This window comes from Rattus norvegicus, chromosome 10 (assembly GCF_021556685.1).
Source record: "Rattus norvegicus strain SHRSP/BbbUtx chromosome 10, alternate assembly SHRSP_T2T, whole genome shotgun sequence".
Classification (NCBI taxonomy): domain Eukaryota; kingdom Metazoa; phylum Chordata; class Mammalia; order Rodentia; family Muridae; genus Rattus; species Rattus norvegicus.
The window spans coordinates 109,988,697-110,007,800 of record NC_141543.1 but is presented as its reverse complement, the minus strand read 5'-3'; the positions used below and the strand labels follow the sequence as shown (position 1 = coordinate 110,007,800).

The following is a 19,104-nucleotide window of genomic DNA, read 5'->3' as shown; positions in this document are numbered from 1 at the left end:
CTAAAATAATATTCCCAGGCTGGAGCTGGAGCTCAACTGGTAGAACGTTTGCTGAGCATGTGCAAAGCCTTGGCTTCCGTCGTCCATCCATTCACCACACAGACCAGGTGTGATGGTGCACACGTGCAATCCCAGAGACTTGGGGGGTAGAAACTTGAGTATCAGAAGTTCCGGATCCTCCTCAGATATGTAGCTAGTTTGAGAACATCTTGGGCTACACATTTCACGAGTTCTCTAGGTTTTAGGGTCTTCAGCTCTGAAGGTTCTCACAGAAGGATTTCGTGAGCTTGATGTGCCATTCTCTTGCTACCTGAGCTTTGTTACCCCATGGAGGGTGATGAAGCTCAGCATCCCTCTCTGGTCCTATGGAGACTGTGTTGCCTCTTCCCAGGATGCAAAGAAGAATGAAGATCTTCTGGTTGTGCTTGAGCATGGAGCTACTGCAGAGCTTTAGGAGGACTGCTGCACAGGCTTGCTGCTCCACAGAACCATGTGCTCACTCCTGCACGAACGGGTACTTTGGCCCCAGTAGCTTTTCTCCTAGGAATTTATCCTAGATACGTTTTATAGCCGTGTTCTAATAACACAAGGCTATTCCCCGAAGTGTTGCTGAAATATGAGATTTCAGGCATCCCAAAAGAGATTTTAGGGTGGAATAAAACAGCTTCTCTACAGTCTTGGGTAGAAGACTATATATAGTAAAAACCTCGATGGTCTCCTAATGCTACTGGTTCAAAGAAATTCTATTCAACATCCCTAAAGGTCGGTTGCTGGGTAGTTGCAGTGGGTGTGTCATTCAACTTAGGAGGCTTGCAAAGAGATGCTGATGAAGAAGTGTCGAGTCGAAGCCAGTAAGAAATGTCTACCAACGCAGCCCAGCAGCCCCCAGACAGACCTGTGTGTCTATGGAAACACCATTCGGATAAAATTCATTTTGCACAACAGCAATGGGGAAAGGATGGATTTCTTCTTAAAGAGATATTACCGTAGCCACAAAAGAATTGCACGTGGTCTAAGAGGTGTGACAGGGCTGAGAGGAAAAGCCAGCCGGCAAAGTGCAAGTCTTTCGGGCACAGAGGTGAGTCCCGTCCCCAGGAATCATGTTATGAAAATGATGGGTGTGATGTTGTGGTCCCAGTGCAAGGGAGGCAGAAGAACTGGGGCTCACTGGGGCTCGCTGGACAGCCATACAGAAACAAGACAGGTGATGGAACAACAGCTGAGGTTGTCCTCTGGCCTCTAGGGAAATGTATGCGCACCTGTGAATATATAAACCCACACAGATGCATGTGCCTCCCCCCTCCTCTGTGTGTGTGTGTGTGTGTGTGTGTGTGTATGTGTGTGTGTGTGTGTGTGAAAAGAAACAGACACCATGGTGGAACACACCTGTAATCTCACTCAGGAGGCTGAGGAAGAAGGATCATTGCAGGTTTGCAACCAGCCTGGACTGCACGGTGAGATCCTGCTCCAGTCAAAGCAAAATATATATTAACATATTAACCTGAGTGTGCATGTGTGCGCACGTGCGTACACGCAGCTCTGTAATCCGGCAAGGAAAGGACGTTTGGTGCCATTATACTGCCCCTGGAACACTGACTCTGCCACCATTTCATAAAGGTTAAGCGGGGCAGAAATGTATTATTTAGAGCTGAACAGCTATGTGCTAAGTCCACAAAGGAAGTCAAGAGAAAGATGAACACCGTATTCGGGACCTTGCCTCCCATTGGAGGTGTAAGAAGAGGATATTCCGATTGGAAAAGCTGTAACAAATAAAGGGTGGCTGATTGGGACTCGGTTTGGTCTGACAGGAAACAGCGAATTCAAGAAAGATCTGCCTGCCAACCCAAGCACAGAGGGGGAACCCAGCACATTTCCACTTTTTACTTGTAATTTAGTATATGTTCTACCATTACTGTGTGTCCCATAGGACATCGGTGTCTCAGAGGAATCACCAGAATCTAGCAACAACCTTGGCTTTTGGACAGGGAGGGGTGGAAGAAAGGGCTGTTTTTCACCATGTGGGGTTTACATATTTTGAATTTGCCCCCCACTGTGCATCTTTCCAGAAGGCTTTTGGGAGACCAGGAGATGAGGCTGAAGTCAGGAGGCAGGGCTGACCCTGCATGGCTGATGAGGGCTTTTAAATGAGTTCTGTTATGCCACCGCTGTCTAGGACTGAACCGGTCCGTACCAGGATGCCTGTTCACACAGCACAGAGCTCAGGGCTAAGCAGGCTGGGAAAAGAGGAATAGGGGTCCTCCGTTGGTAAAGGTTGCAGATTGCAGTCGGCGACAGGAACATACTACCATCCTCTGGTCCTGGCTATGGAAACTGGTCAGCACTGGCTATGACCAGCTGCAAGAGCTCAGAAGAGGGTCTGAGAACTAGGACTGCAGAGAGGAGTTCTAACATGTAAACTTCCTAAAACGAAGGTTGGAGGGACCAGGCAAAGAACCCTGCAGCTGGAACTGGGGAACAACAGACACTCCAGCAGTGAATTTCAACGTCTCAAGAACAAGCCCAAGCCCAAGCCCAAGCCCAGGCGTAAAACTACGATTCCCATCCGCCCCGCGCGCAGCGCGCAGGCGCAGAGCAAAGACGGGGGGGGCAGGTAAGGGTAAGAAGGAAGACACAGAGCAAAGGCTGCCGGGAAGACGTGGCCGCTGCGCCGAACAGAGACGCGGGTGCAGAGCAGAGGCTGCCGGGAGCGCGCCGCTAGAGTGGGGCGCAGGCGCAGAGCAGAGGCTGCCGGGAGCGCGCGGCCGGGCGGAAGTGGCCGCCCGCCCTGTCCGGCCCTACGCAGGTAGGCGGCAGCCCGCGGGCTCCGGAGCCAGGCTCTCAGTGGGTGAGTGACGGCGCGCCCGCGGCCGAGTGCCCTCCCTCGCTGTGTTCTGGGGCCTGTCTCCATTTGCATCCGTTCGGCCTGGCCCCAGGCACCTCAAAATCCCCCTCGCAGCTAGGCTGTGACTGGTGCCGGTCAGACAGACATCTTCCCTCTCTGGCCAGTGTGGGAGACTTCCCCTCTCTGATGAGTGTACAGTACTGTACCCCTGAGAAGTAGTGTGAAACTTCTTCCTGTTCTTAATAGCATGCTTCAAATGCCGCCAGCGAGTCCCTTCTCTCTCTCCCTGGCCTGGGCAAGGCCTCTCCAGTCAGGCACTTGATCACCTCCAGTAGACCCACCTACCCAGCCCGTCCTCACCTGTAACCGCCCATCTCCTCGCACCTGTCCTGGCTCTTCTTGCCGTCCTCCAAGATGGACCTTCCCGGAGGCAGCATAGTGCACCATCATTTTTTACTTCCCAACTGTACACATTCCCTGCCCCTTCTGCACACCCCCTAATCCCTTTCTGCACATACAACCCCAATCTCGGCTAGATTCTGGTCCATCCTAACAGTGCTTCCTGCTCCTAGCACCCATGACATTCATCCGCCTCCAGTAAACCCAAGCACCTTCCCTGCAGTCACTCAGGAGCACCATTTCCCAGTTCCATCTCAGGATTATATATTTGATGAAGCTTAAACCTGGAACCTGGTCTCATAGTGTCAGTGGGACCTGGCTGACCAGAACTTAAAAACTCACAAGACTGACGGGAGCAGATGTACTGCCGTTACTACTTTAGGAGCTCCTTCTCCTTGCCCCTCTATGGAGCTTAACCGAGGACCATCCTTCTGGACTGAGCCATGCACCCTCCTTTGAGCTGCTCCCCAGACCACAGCCTAGCAGTCTTGCTGGTACCTGGGAGCACAGCCTAGTTCCTTCTGGATAAGACAAGGGATCTCTGGGGTTGGGGATTTAGCTCAGTGGTAGAGCGCTTGCCTAGGAAGCGCAAGGACCTGGGTTCGGTCCCCAGCTCCGAAAAAAAAGAACCAAAAAAAAAAAAAAAAAAAAAAAAAAAAAAAAAAAAAAAGACAAGGGATCTCTGTCACATAGAGCCCGGACATCTTCGTTTGGCTAGAGACGTAATTCTGGGTGTTTCCTTGCTCTCTCTTTTTTTTTTTTTTTTTTTTTTTGGTTCTCTTTTTCGGAGCTGGGGACCGAACCCAGGGCCTTGCGCTTCCTAGGTAAGCGCTCTACCACTGAGCTAAATCCCCAGCCCCTCCTTGCTCTCTTAGTTCCATTTCACCTGTTCTCAAAAGGTAAATGCTTCTTGCAACTGAACCATGTAGTGTGACCATATTGTCCCTCAGTCCCTTTTCCCACGTGATACCGTACGTAGCTAAGCCCTTTACAGTTGCAGTCTTACTTGCACAGCCTACAGCACTGTGAACGCATTGGTTTAATCTGTTGGTACCTCAGGCCATTTTACACCAGCGTGGCCAGGAGCGCACAACATTCTTTGCCTGCTGAGCAGTGGGTACAGGAGGAAAGGTCTAGAGAGTGGTAGAGGCAGGTGTCCTGTTGTCACCCCCCCCCCCCCGACTGTGGCATATGTGCCCGTGAAGCTCCCACATATGCATGTGACTGATGTCTCAGAGCATCCTTTGCGGTGTGGCTGCCGGTAGGTGTCCCAGTGTGTTAGTGTCTGCTCTTTGAGGACCATGGGTGGTCATCACACTCCTCTCTATCCAAAGAGGCATGGAGATACTCATTGGAAGCCAGTGAGTCCATTTGAGATGTCCCGGAAAGCTTGTCTTAAATGCCAACACTGGAGGAGTTAAAACCCTGTATACTGACTTTAAAGACATTTCGTATTGACCTTTCTTTTCATCGACACAAGATAGGAAAAATAATAACCCTGATCCTGGAGAAGTCCGCATGGAGAGGTGTTAGGGTTCCTGTTGGCGGGCATTTCTCTTGAGTCCCCCCCTCCCCCTGTTCCTCTTCAGTGACTGTAGCCGTTAAGTGCTTCACCTGTGTCTGGTGTGGACAGGGTCACAGGAAATGAGCTTAAGCCAGCTCCTGTGCATTGAGAGTGAGCAATTGTGAGCAGTGAAGTGCAGGTGAGTGTGAGCTGAGAACCATCAGAATGGTTCTGAGGGTCTTGCCTTGTCCCGGGAGCCAGAGCTTGGGGAAGCTCCAGGACAGTGTAGCTGTACCTCAGGATGTAACCGTGCATTCTGGAATTGAGTTCTGGTCTGGGTTGGCCTGGGATCATCAAAGCCCTGTGTTTTCAGGCACGCTGGCGTCCAGTGTTTAAGGTGCCACTTTGACTTGGAGAGCAGCTCCTTTGCTATGTTCCTCCCAGGGCGCTAGGGAGCAGCAATGGGTCTGAAGCCTCTCTGCCCACTCTGAGAAAGGCCTGGTGTGAACTGTGACAAGCCTTAAGATGCTTGTGTCTACCTCACCCCCAGCCTGTGAGCATGCTGTAGCCTGCTACATTGCATAGGAAAGGGAGTTGAGGCTGGAGATAACTCACCGGGAAACAGGGAGGTTTTCCCAAGGGGAAATGGGATCTCAGGACCCTTAAAGCCATAAGAGGGAGGCAGAAGACCAAGAGGGGACAACTGGGAAGAACCCTTGGTGTTGTCAGTATCGTTGGCTCTAAACAAGGAGGAAGGGGCCATAGGCGGGGAGTGAGGCAAAGGCCTGGGAGTGGGTCTTCCCCCAAGAGCCTGAGAAAGGAACCAGTCTTGGGGTATAGCCCAGTGAGGCCAAGCCAAACTTCTTTCTGCAGGGCTGGAAATAATAGTGTGTGATGTTTCAGCTGCCGGGTCTGCAGTAATTAGTTACAGCCGCAGTGACACTTACACTCCTCCTGAGTAATTGACTTAAAAAACAGGCTGAAAAATTCAGCTGTCCCAGTAGTACAGAAGTTGACTCAGTGTGTGTGTGTGTGCATCCTGGGGTGTGGTGCAGATGTCAGCGATCCCGGAGCCACACTTGGCTTTGAGAAGGATCTGAGGGCGGGAGAGATGGCTCAGTGGTTAAGAGCACTGACTATTCTTCGAGAGATCCTGAGTTCAAATCCCAGCAACCACATGGTGGCTCACAACCCTCTGTAATGGGATCTGATGCCCTCTTCTGGTGTGTCTGAAGACAGCGACAGTGTACTTATATATAGTAAACAAATCAACCTTAAAAAAAAAATAGAAGGATCTGAGTGTGAGGAGGAGTGGTCTCTGAAGTCCTTAGAGCACACATTGGTGTTCTTCTCTTTTCCCTGGGCTATCCACCTGGTCTAAGTGGGGAAGGTACAGTGCTGAGCTCGGCAAAGCACAAAACCAGGAGCCAGATCCCATGTCATAGTGCCTAGCTGTGGCTGTACACAGGTCTGTGCTTCATAAGGACCTGCCATCTGAGGCTGCTGGGAAGCCAAGGTATCTGCCTACTTTTTCCCAGCAGTCAGTGCCGGCCATGGGCTTTGGGCTGTACCGTGTGGTAAGGAAACAAGCTCCAAAGTGAACAGAGTAAACGTGAGGCCTGTCCACCCTGGTGTGGAAGGAGTGGGGAAGCCCTTTCTGCAGGAATGAGGTGTGGCAAGAGAGTAGCACCGAGAACTGCCCTTCCTTGATCCTGGAGGGGAGGAGTCAACTGCCTTGAACCTGTTTGAGCCTCCACCTGTCACACAGGCCACTTGTGAAGGAAGCAAGGAGACAGGCCACCTTGGCTGTAGCTCTACAGGGTGTGTACAGACCCGAGGGTGCCCATGGAGGTAAGTGCCCTCCACCCATGCTCTTCCTCACCGTTAGGCAGAAGCTCTGGCAGCTCCTGGGTGCACAAAGTAAAACACTTCCTCCGTGTTGCTTATCCCTCTGGTCATCTAGAAGTGTCCTTTGGAGTTGACAGATGGATTTGTGTGTCTCATGAGGACGTGAGGTATGGCCTTACTGTCTTATGCCTGGGGGTAGTTAGCTCTTCAACGCCTACTGTGTAAGAGGGGTGGGGAGGAAAGGGACCTGGTGCCGTGTAACATAGGAGCACGGTTGGCTCAGGAACAAGAGCAGCTGCAGGATGCCTCTGAGCTTGGGGGAGAGCCTGTCTGCAGGTTCAGGGCCAGCACCCGCCTGAAGGGACCCTGACTTTACAGCTCGTGTCAGAACATGTCATGCCTCAGGCCAGGTGGACCTACTTCTGTCACAACCATGCAGACCCCAAAATGACCTCGGGGTTCCTGTGGGGCCTAGGAGGAGGCAAGCCCAACCCTGTCCTTCTATGGGACTGTTGTCCATCTTCTCCCTTGCAGTCAGTCTTAGGGACAAAGCAGCCAGGATTTTGAGGGCATCAGTGAAAAGGCAACTAGCTGACTTGGTGCTCTTTTCCTAGCATAGAAAAGAGGAAGACCAGGGGAGGGATATCTGGCAGGGATGTTCACTGAGGCTTCTGGAAGGCAGGCAGAAGTTTCTAGAAACTGCTGTTGTGGAAATCGTACCTTCCTTTCTTGAACCAAAGCTGCGTGAGCCCCAGCGATCCCTGTGCTTCCTTTGCTCTTGGAGAGTCCTCTCGGTCAATCCCTTCCCTTGATGCGTGGGCTGGCCTAGGTGCAGGTGGTCCTTGGGCCACCATGGGGTGGGGTGGAGTTGTTCCTAGGGCACTATAAAGAATGGCATATACTGTGACCTGGGCTCTAGAGAGTCACGGCTCAGAGGTCTTGGTCCCGTTGTCTCGCCACAGGAGGCTCTGGGAAACTCAGTTACTTTGTCCTCATGGCTTCGCAGGGTTTCTGTAGCTTGGGTCCACATCAGGACTCCAGCCTCTGCTTATGTGGTCATGTTGCTGCCTCCTTTACGGTTCCTCCGCCTTTTGTAGGAAAACACACGTGATGGCTCAGCACTCAGGAGGCTGGAGGAGGGTTGTCTTGAGTTCAGGGCAGGCTGTGTCCTGAGAAAGCAAACCACCTCCCATTGCACTCGGGTCCCCACAGGGGACAGCAGTAGTCTCCCACAGGAGGGGACCTCGCTGGGAGGGGGCTGCACAGTGCACGATGACTGTCATGGCACTTTCAGGAGGTTCCACACGGCCCTGTGTGGTCAGAGGACATGTGTGTGCAGGAGGAGGGAGCACACGCACCATGGTCTGAGTACATGGACTCTGGATTGCCAGAGCTGCTCTTGTCTGAAGTTAGAGTTTGTGGGAAGCTGAAGAACGAAGCGAGGTGCTCTGCAGGCTGTGACTGCTAAGGAGAGCTTGTGGGTAAGAAGGAAGGACAGGCAGGCCCCTCCTCTGCATCTGGCTTAATTGTCAGCAGGTCTGGGGAGAATGCTGGGACCCACATAAGGGGGTTCATTGTGTGACAGTCAGCTCTCACTGCTAAGTGGCAGAGCAACAGTTTGGACTCTGAAGGTCTGGAGCATCAGGTCTGAAGTCCAGGTGAGAGAGGCGCATGGCAGGGGACAGGAACAAGCTGAGCTAGTGCCTAGGTGTGGGGACAGGAGTGCAGATGCTCTTGAAATGGTCCTGGGGGCTCTGCTAAGAAGCCTATTTGATACCAATTGGCCTGCAGCCAGGGGATACCTAGAATAAAGAACGTGGGATCTGCTAGCCCCTAGGCCAGCAGAGAAGTCTCCCTGACTCTAGGACAGCATCTGCAGAGGCACAGATAGCCCAGGCATGCAGACCTGTGCCTAGGGCAGCAAGAGGAGGGAGGAAAGGGCCAGAGTGAGATGTTCCTGAGGTGGTGGCCAGGGCTCTGGAGCAGGGCTGGGGAGACTGCTCCTGCACGTACTCCCAAATCCTCTGTTCACAAAACAAGTTGAGTGCCCAGTGTCCCTGAGAGGGCAGTCCAGGAGCACACATGAGCCTGCCAGGTAAACAGGATGCCTGCAAACCAAGGGAGGGACCAAGGAACCAGTGTCAGCCCATTGGGGCAGCCCACAGAGCTCTTCTTGAACAGAGTTGTGGGGATCTGGGCTGTACCCCACCTCAGCCGCTACAGAAGCTTCTTGGAGCAGGTGGGCTGCTGACTGGAGCCCAACAGTGAAGGTGTGTGGTGGCTCACAGGAATGCAGAGTTTTGAACAGGGACAAGTTTGTGGGTTCCAGAGACTAAGGACAATGACGTGTCATAGTGTTTACCACTGCACAGCAGCCATGTGTTTTGGGCCTGTGGCTCATGTTGGGCCCTTAAGTAGCTTGTTCATCAGGGCCTTGATCTAGAGCTACGCACTTTCAGAAGAGAGAAGGCACCCCATGGTGCTATTGATCTGTCAGCCCTTCAGTAGGTGCACGCTGATTGTCTCCCAGCTCAGAGCTGGGTGGCAGAGCCAGAGCCTGAAGCCCTGACTGGGTGAAGCTCCTAGCTGAAGGAGAGCAGATGGGGAGTCTCCTGGGACTCCTTGGGCGAGAGCGAAGCCGCCACGCAGAACAGCATGGCTCCCAGTGTTCCGTGCCCATGGAGCGTGTGAGGCTTGCTCTGGAAGTGGACCTTGTGGTTAGGACCAAGAGGGAGGGCCATGGAGCCATGGGCGGTTACACAGCAAGTGGTGCTGGCTGGGGAGGTGGCAGAGGGCTCTCAGGAGTCGCTGTAGAGGGGCTGGGGGACCGGCATGTTTGTGTGAGCTGTGGTCCTGCAGATGGGACAGACCTGCCAGTGAGGAGCCATTAGGGAAGGGAAGGATTGAGGGCACTTCTTGGCACGTGTGACCGTTTGAAGTGTGTCATTTATACCGGCTTCCATGGGAATTTTAACTTGCTAGTAGTGTTTGTGGTAGCCTCGGCTATTCCTGAGGGTTAGTCACCTTGTAATTGGAGAACTCGGACTTATATTTTGAAATAGTGTCTAAGGTGCAGGTTGGAATTGGAGCGTGGCAGTATCTGACTCTTGTCAGGGCCCGGCACCATGTCCAGTGTGAGGCTACAGCACTGATATCCTGGGTCCAGCCTCTGAAGCCACGGTGATAGGGAAGAGTGTGTGAAGCAGAGCCTGGGTGGGGGACACTATGGGGTGGCCAGTTCTGCAGCCATTGCTAAAAGATGGCTACCTTGCCAAGTGGTCATAGCACAGCACCTCAAAGTGCACAGAGCCTTCTGCCTTTGCTGAGCAGCAGGCCCTGCATCACTGTTCTCCTTGGACCTGACCCTCGGCACTAAAGCCTGAGCACATCCAGGACTGGTGACCTACAGCACAGAGCACCCTGAAGCCACCAGACACCAGAGCCTTGTAGTGGGAGTACATGGGTACCCCACAAACCAAAGCTGCTGGAACCCCAAGCCCTTCCCAGGTGCCGCCTGGCAGTGTGTGCCCATCAAGTCCCCTGATGTGCTGCCTCAGATTGTGGCAGTGGCCATGGCTGGTGTGCTTGCAACCACAAGGGAAATGCCATGCTACATCCAGATAAAGGGTGGAGGGGCCGAGAGCAGCAGTGGCTGTACCTTATGGGTGAGCAGCCACCCTGGAGCTACATACACCTTCACCACAGCCAGCACGGCCTTGCAGGCTGTGTGGTACTGAGCTTTTGAGCTACACTAGGAGCAGGCAGGGCAGGCAGTGAGTGGTGTGGAGGTGAAATTCCCAGTTTCCTCCAGTGCTCTGGACCTACAGCTGTGCCATAGTGTAGAGCCCAGCTTGGGCCTGGAGCCAACATAGCCCAAGTTCATAAGGTGAGCAACATGCAAGACTCAGTCCCTGTACCTGCTTGTGCTGATAGAAACAACTGAACCAAAACCAGCAGCAGAGCGAGCACTGCCTCATGTCTTCTTTGTATTGAAACATTGTAGAACCTGCCAGAATAAAGACTCCATGGCTCCAGGCTGCTAGGCGAGAGGCTGTGGAGGTGCTGAGGCTGGGGCTGGGCAGCAGTGACTGCTGCTGTCCCTGCGAGCGGGGTGGGAGCTGGGAGCTGGGGAGTGAGGGAGTCAGATCTGCACCAGTGTCTCCCAGCAGGCAGCAGCCCTCACTAAGGCTTCCACTCTGACTACCTGCTGGGGTCAGGGTTCAGCCAGGACAGCACTGCCTGGAAGAGCTGTCTGTCCTGGATGAGGCTGACTTGAGCCTGTGTGACTCAGGACTGGAGAGGTAATGTCTTCCACAGCTCACTCACTGCTCTTTCCTCCCTGATCTAGGTCCTGTCCAGTGTGCAGTCTGATGCCCATCCAGCCCTTTGACCAGCGGGAATGGAATGAGCCTATGCACTCCCTCCGGATCAGTGTAGGGGGCCTTCCAGTGCTGGCATCCATGACCAAGGCCACGGACCCTCGCTTCCGTCCCCGCTGGAGGGTGATTCTGACGTCCTTTGTGGGTGCTGCCCTCCTCTGGCTGCTGTATTCCCACCATCAGACCCCAGTACCGGGCAGGCCCCCCATCCACAACGCACACAACTGGAGGCTCAGGCAGGAGCGCATCTCTCAATACAATGACACCTACCCCCTATCACCCCCACAGAGGACTCCAGGTGGGATTCGGTACCGAATTGCAGTCATTGCTGACTTGGACACGGGGTCCAAGGCCCAGGAGGAGAACACTTGGTTTAGTTACCTTAAGAAAGGCTACCTGACCCTGTCGGGCAGTGGGGACAGGGTCAGTGTGGAGTGGGATAAAGACCGTGGAGTCCTGGAGTCCCACCTGGCAGAAAAGGGGCGGGGCATGGAGCTCTCGGACCTGATCGTCTTCAACGGGAAACTCTACTCTGTGGATGACCGCACGGGGGTCATCTACCAGATCGAAGGTACCAAAGCAGTGCCCTGGGTGATCCTTTCTGATGGCGATGGAGCTGTGGAGAAGGGTAAGTGAGCCCTTTGCTGTGGACTGAGCTCTGGTCAGCTGCCGCACGGGTGCCTTCCTGCTCTGAACAAGTAGCTCAAGGGAAGAAGGGTTTACTTTGGCTCAGTGTGAGGGTGTGACCGGTCACAGTCGGTGGGGAGTCACGGTGGCCGGTGTGAGGCATCCCCAGGAAGCACAGTTGAGTGCTGCTGCTCAGATTGCTGTCTTCTTGTTCTCCCCAGGACCCCAACCCAGGCCATGGCCCAGGCCATGGGGCCACCTGTGTGGGGCGGGTCTTCCTTCCCTAGTTAGTTGACACAATCTAGAAACTCCCTCACCTGCGTGGCCAGAAGTGTGTTTCCATGGTGATAATGAATCCCATCAAGGTGAAAGTGACACTCAAGATGAAGCACAGACAGATCCAAGTGCCTGTCAAAGACCCTGCACAGCCAAGTGACCCTTGACCCAGCCTGGCCCACAGCACAGCCTTCACCGGGCTTACAAGAAGCTGTGTCTAGACCTCTGAGCTGATCACTGCTGCTTAGTGGGAAGAGCTTTCCAGATGAGCCCAGGCTATGTCCATTGCTATCCTTCCCCCTCTGGACCCTGGTCCGTGTCATGCCTTCAGAGCTGTCTTAGGTCATATAGTATGATTCCCATCAGGTGACCCACCTTCAGGGCTCGGAACCCAGTGGCTCACTGCCATCCCAAGCTCTGGTCTCACTTTACTGGGAGCACAGGTCAATTGCTGCTGCTCAGCCTTGCCCCGAGCCCACCCAGTTCAAGGGTCTGTGCAGAGCAGCAGTGACTCTTGGGAACACAATCTGATATTAGCGTCTTTTGTAGCAGGTAGGACTCAGGGCTCCAGCACGGTAGGGGCAGAGCCATCTGTGCTCTGGCAGATCTGTTCTGTGCCTCACAGCCAGCTGAAAGCTGCTGCTGTCTGCCCCGCCCTGCCTGGGCGGTAAAAGTCTCTCTATTTGACCAAGGTTGGGACTCTTAGGAGTGGCCGTCTCCACCTAGATACCGTGGCTCTGTTGCTGGCCCATTTCCTGCCCATAACCATAACCGTCAGCCTTGTAAACTTCTGTTCTGTGGGGTAGTTCTCCCTCTTGAACAGAAAGAACACAAGTAATGGGATGCTGTGGCTGAGCTGTGATCGTTCACCCAAGCAGATGGGACAGCTCTGACTCGAGGTCACTGGGGCTACCTGGAGCCGAACCAGTCCCTCCAGAGCCACTCTAGGGCATGTCAGAAGCTGCCATCCTCCTGCAGCCCTAGGTCCCAGGGGCTAAGGAGCTTGCTCGCAGGAGTGCTGGAGAGCATGCTTGGGGATGTGAGGAAGGAGAACGTGCTGAGACAGTGCAGGCTCCATCGCCAGCCACAGCAGGAGGCTGTAAAGTCGGTTAGTTGAAGGCAGCTTTGGAGTAACTGCGCTGAAATAAAGACAAGGTAGAAACGATCATTGCCTCGTCCCGAAGGCCCAGTCATTCTGCTGTTTTCCCGCATGATAATGGTCTAAAACCCTGGCTAGTGAGAGGCAGGATTGGGTAGCCCCGTGTTGGCTGTCAGCTGTGGCCCTCAGTGGTCTGCTGCAAGGCCTGCTTGCTTGAACTGCTGCTGCAGCTCCTGAGGCTGCCGGCGTCACATGAGAAGTGGGATGGGGCTCCTAGCCCTCGGAAGCTGAAGTGGGTGTGGAGAAGTAGCACAGGAATGGTCTGTGTGGTTCAAGAGTTGTTACACGAGTGATGGATCTCCTGGAGGAGAGAGGGGTAAGGAAGACGAGGGTGTGGAGACAGGCCGGGTGTAGGGGGTGGGCCCAGGGTCTCAGCTCACCTTCTTCTTGCCCCAGGCTTCAAAGCGGAATGGCTGGCTGTGAAGGACGAGCATCTGTACGTGGGTGGCCTGGGCAAGGAGTGGACGACCACAACGGGGGAGGTGGTGAACGAGAACCCTGAGTGGGTGAAGGTGGTGGGCCACAGGGGCAGTGTGGAACACGAGAACTGGGTGTCCAGCTACAATGCCCTGAGAGCTGCCGCAGGGATCCAACCGCCAGGTAAGTGGTCTCTCTCAAGCCCCCAAGTACAGCTTTCACAGCTGGCTCGGGTTTGCGGATGACATTCATTCGCCATATCCAGTGAGTCATAAGCAGCCCTGAGCCGCCGCCCCTTGGGCTCTGAGGAGTATGACTTTTGTCTGGAGGAAGCTGAGTCAGCTGTGGGGCAGAGGGCAGCAGGTATCCGAGTCCCAGAGAGCTCTCCCATGCTGAAGTTGTGCGTCCTTCAGTCTGAGGGAAGGCTCCTATTTTGACTAGTCGACCTTCTGTGTGTCCTGTGATGTACACACAGGGAGCAAGAGCAAACCCGGCTGGTGAAGGCTGCAGGCCCTGCAGGAGCCCAGGACAGCCAGTGAGGGGTGCACTGCAGACTCAGGGTAGCTCTCTGACTGGGCTGTGGTGGCTCCACGGTTGTCCCAGGTCATCCATAGCAGGTGTGAATGCTCTCCCAAAGTTAGAGTTAGAGGGGAGATGGAGTGGAGCCCCCAAAGTGCAGCCTCAGGTGGCAGCCAGCAGAGTGGGTGGTGACTGTGGGTCTGCACTGCCACCTCAGGCTACCTCATTCATGAGTCCGCCTGCTGGAGCGACACACTGCAGCGCTGGTTCTTCCTGCCACGACGGGCGAGCCACGAGCGCTACAGCGAAAAGGAGGACGAGCGAAAGGGCAGCAACCTGCTGCTGAGCGCAGCCCAGGACTTCAGGGACATCTCTGTGAGGCAAGTGGGGGCGCTGGTCCCCACCCATGGCTTCTCATCCTTCAAGTTCATCCCCAACACGGATGACCAGATCATCGTGGCTCTCAAGTCAGAAGAGGACAATGGCAGGATTGCCACCTATGTCATGGCCTTTACGCTGGACGGCCGCTTCCTGCTTCCAGAGACCAAGATCGGCAGTGTGAAGTATGAAGGAATAGAATTCATCTAGAGTAAGCTTGCACCCCAGCAGGGCTGGGGCCGGTGACCGCAATACACCAGGACTCAGTTTCATAAAAACCGGGAGCTCTTCCACTCGTTTGCTTTTTCCTTTTTTGAACTAAGAGCTGTGTGCCTGGCTAGAGTTCCAGAATAGGGAGCTGCGCCTGGCCCTTACGGGTGTGCGTGCTGCTTGGAGACTGGGAGCAGGGACCACACTGGACCCCAGGTGCTCACTTGCACTGCCACCTGGTGGTAGGGACTGGTCACTGCTGCAGGCACCTTCCGAGCCTCTGGCCTTCGAATCCAGCCATGCCTTTCCTTCCCTGGTCTCTGACCTTTCTATGAGTTCTCTGTCCAGTGTTTTTGAAGCAGCCAGGTGTTAAACCCTAGCCTAACCATGGGAGTATGAGACAGTGTGAGGTGGGCCTGCCAGACAGGCACTCGGAGGCCCCCTCCTCCTCCACGAGACCCTGGCATTCCGTACTCTGGAAAGTGAATGTTTACATGACAGGGTGAGGACCCACCCCTTGGGAGACGCCTGCCCACACTCTGAAGCCACTCTAGCACAGGATTCCTTACGAGCTGGTCATAACTTCATTTCTCCCCTCAGGAGGATTTTGTGCTGTACAGCCTTTTAAAGTCTGATTACCAACTTATTTTTATTAAAGCAATTTCTCTTCCTGAAGTACAGAGTCACTAAACTTCACCACACGGTGAAGGAGTCCCCATACCTACTTGCAGGAGCAAGGGGCTTGTCCCTACAGCCACGATGGCAGCCCCAGCTTTTACAGAACGGGCTTCAGGATCCTGGGCCCCTGTCTTCTAGCAACTTCCAAAAGTTGCCATGCTCTCACCCCTCAGCAGTGGCTGAGGGAGGGACTGTGTCTGACTAGAGATCGGCCCTCGCTGGCTCTTGGTGAGTGTTTGGTAACCTTCTCTCCAGGGGAGCCTCACTGTCTTCTGCTTTCCTGTTCAGTCCCTGTTCAAGAGAGCCTAGGCAGCCGAGTCGGGCTCAGAGGTTGTTCTGTAGGTAACAGCCACCTTAGCTGTCTGCAACACAGGATGCAGGTACTGTCGTGGGCTCAGGGCCCTGATGAGCATCGCAAACCCCTTCCACAGGAAGCTAGGAGAGCCATTGCCACTGGGGCCTGACTGCCCTCAGTCCGACAGGCTGTTTCTGTCTTGTGCTGAGGTCTTGGTGTACTTGTGCTGGGAGCTCAGCCAAACTTTGGTGTGTGTCAGCTGTGTTAGATTGTGTGATTCTGAACTGAAAGAGATGAGAGGTGGAGAGACCTGGGCCCCCTTGCTAAGAAGCCTTCCACACACCTTCCTTTCCCTAATGTGAGCAGAATGATTGTGTCTCTCCGTTTTGTAAACAATAAAGTGTCAGGGGAATGTGGTTTTCTTGTCTGTGTTGGCTGTTGCCAAGGGCTCTGCCTCAGGATGTCTGAACAGATGGGATGCAAGCCCTGGGGTCATGAAATGACGCCTCACCTCTCCAAGTGAGGCAGGGACGTGAAGCCCAGTCCAGGCTTCCCAGGCTTGGCTCTGGTGGTGTGGAGAGCCTGGCCCAGCCTCAAGCTCTGTCCTGCTCCACCTCTTCCCACTCTGGTTACTGCAGTCAGAACAGAACCCGGAGTGCTGGAGCATGGACCACAGCCGTCACAATAGGCCAGGCTTGGCATCCCAACCTCCGCAGGCCAAGACAAGGAATAGTGACAAGCAGAGAAAGGCTTGTGGCCACATCAGGCAGTGGGACATGGAAAAGGCCCAGACTTCACTAACGAGCCTGACAGACTGAGTGATCGTAGAACCATGGCGGAGGAGGGAACTGATGACCCAGAAGCTGGTCACCTTCATATGATCCCTGTGGCATCTGTGCATGCTTTCTCTCACACGCACACACCCTATACCACATGTATGCACGCATGCGCACACACCACATGGTCAAGGTGTGGTCCCGCCCACTGCTGACCCAGCACTGTGCCTGGTCCTGGCTCCTGGACTGTTCAGCAGGTAGTCTGACAAGTCAGACCATGTGGGATCCTTCGAGTGTCTCCAATGGCTGGCACCAGGCCTCTCAGCTGTTCCCTTGTCAGATGTGAGAGCTCCTGGGAAATTCAGTTTCTTCTTGTGATCCATCGCCTCACTTCTCTGTAGGCAAGAGGAAGGATGCAGATGTCTCCCTGCGTCTTCTCCGCCTAGTTTCTATGCAGAGGGTAGATCATCCCCAACCACTGCTCAGGGCTGCAGCAGGGATGTGTTCTGTGGCCAGAAATGGGGAACGGACCTGGCTTCTGAGGCTGGGCATAGGAAGCCAAGGTGCAGAGCGAAAGAGACGAGGTGACAGGAGGGCAGCCCCATGTCTTCTGGGAACTAGACACTTATTTAGGTTTTGAGACAGAATCTCTCTGTGTAGCCCTGGCTGTCCTAGAACTCGCTCTGTAGACCAGGCTGGTCTCAAACTCACAGAGATCCGCCTGCTTCTGCTTCCCAAGTACTGCGGTTAAAGGCATGGCCACCACCCAGCTGGACACTTCTTTCCGATGCTGCTATTCTGCTGGGGTCTTAGTCCACAGCTGCCTTGGCACTGAGGGTCTGTGATTTGCTGTGCACAGTGTTGGGTTGGAACTTGGGGTCTGCTATAGGTCACCGTGACCCAGACCTCTTCAGGACATTTCCCTGGAAAGGTCTTTGTAACCCTCAGACCCTTGTGGTTAAAGGTAAGCACAGATTGGGGGTGGGGTGGGGGAGGGGACAAGATGGCCAGGCCATCATGCCTTGTCCTGGGTAACTGAAGTGGAACCTGCCTTCTTCCCCTCAGAAGTCTCCAGATGTATCACATGTATCACCAAGTGGCTGGAGGGAAGTCCCCCGTGTCACAATGTCTGGGCCCATTGACCACCCGTCTGTTGGCTTTGGAATAGACATAGAAGAGCGTTTCTTGTCTTAGTCAGGATTTCACTGCTGTGAACAGACTCCATGACCAAGGCAACTCTTATAAGGACGACATTTAATTGCGGCTGGCTTACAGGTTCAGAGGTTCAGCCCATTATCGTCAAGGTGGGAACATGGCAGCATCCAGGCAGGCATGGTGCAGGGGGAGCTGAAAGTTCTTCAACTCCCTTTTCATCTTTGTTGAGAGCAACAAACATCTCTCTCTTGGGCTGGTTCCACCCCCTGATAGTAACTTTCTTCAGCAAATAGCCCATGGCTCTAGCATCTCAAATGTCTTGGGGCCTGTGAAAGGCAGCCTGGTTTGTTGAGCCAAGACTGGAAACCCCCATGACCCTGAAGGGATGGTAGGTGTTTCCCCTGACTCCTGGGAAACCAGGCCCATCACTAGCCACAGCCCTCCATCACTAGCCACAGCCCTCCATCACTAGCCACTGCCCTCCGTAGACTTAGGGCCATCAGTCACGTAAGGACAACACCGCAAGCCCCACCAAAGGAAGAGGAAGTAACTAAATGTCTTGTAGGCTCAAGACAGATCCCCATTATAATGAGGTTCTGAGAAGTGGGGTACGGTTTTACTCATCCACTTTCTGCCAAGACAATAAATGTCTTAAAGCAATAAACTGTCTCTTCTCATCGGGATTCACCAGAGCCACACACAGAGATGGCCTTCACCTACAGAGCTGCCATCTAATCTCCCGTAGAAGGCCTCTCTACACTCCCAGGCACCACCACCAAGCCTTCAGCCTACACTCATCAAGCCAAAGACTCTTCCCCATGGACCAGCCAGAGCGTCCTCTTTTTTCCCCCTCAGCCCTGGGCCATATCCAGTCTGAGGGTCCCCCACTCCATTCTCTGCTCTTCTGAGGCTTCCAGCCCAAGAGCCTGAGAACTTGATGGCCCTGGACTCCTTGCAGGCCAGGGGATCCCCGAGCCAGCTCCAGCTGGGTCCCATGCCTCAGACTGTGGTTCCCCACCCCCGGAGCGGTGTCCTGAGGCTTCCCACAGCCAGACACCCACCGGTCGACAGCTTGGTGTAAGCACAGTCAACTTCCCAAGTCCTGCCTCCCTGAGTGGATGAGCCCTGTGCCTGTCCACCGGAGCGGATGGACTAGGGACCAATAACCCTACAGGGGCCTCCAAGGCAACTTCAGGTTACAGCTTCTTGATCCAATGTCTGAGATCCACACATGATCTTCTGGGCTCTCCAAAGGGCTGGTGTCACTTCTCCAGCTCTGCCCTCTGTAGCACTCTAAGCTCAGGTTGATCCACTCCACCGCTGCTGCTGTTCTTGGTGATCATCCCATGGTACCGGCATCTCCAATACCCTGGGGTCTTCCTCTCATGGGTTCTCTTCTTGGTGCCAAGACTCAGACCCTTTGCATGACCCCTTCAGTCCTGGGCCATCAACTGAACTGAGACTATATTTTCACCAATGACCTTCCATGGCCTCTCACAGTGTCAAGCCTCAGCTGCTCTTCATGACCCCTTCATGCCCTCAAAACCTAAGTGATGCTTACACATTACCAAGTACAGCTGCAGCAGGAGGTACAACCTTGTCTATCTCTGGAGCACAGCTTCTTTGTGCTCTCAGAAAACAC

General features: G+C 54.2%; 1 protein-coding gene across 4 annotated transcripts; it reads left to right on the top strand.

Moving 5' to 3' along the window:
- The first annotated feature begins 2,772 nt into the window (after window positions 1–2,772).
- Window positions 2,773–15,947, top strand: Cant1 (calcium activated nucleotidase 1). 4 transcript variants are annotated; one of them, XM_087569776.1, is made up of 4 exons: window positions 2,773–2,803; window positions 10,942–11,600; window positions 13,431–13,634; window positions 14,188–15,947. In XM_087569776.1, the coding sequence occupies exons 2-4, from the start codon at window positions 10,964–10,966 to the stop codon at window positions 14,556–14,558; spliced, it is 1,212 nt and encodes a 403-aa protein (XP_087425902.1). In that variant the 5' UTR covers window positions 2,773–2,803; window positions 10,942–10,963; the 3' UTR covers window positions 14,559–15,947.
- The last annotated feature ends 3,157 nt before the right edge of the window (window positions 15,948–19,104 follow it).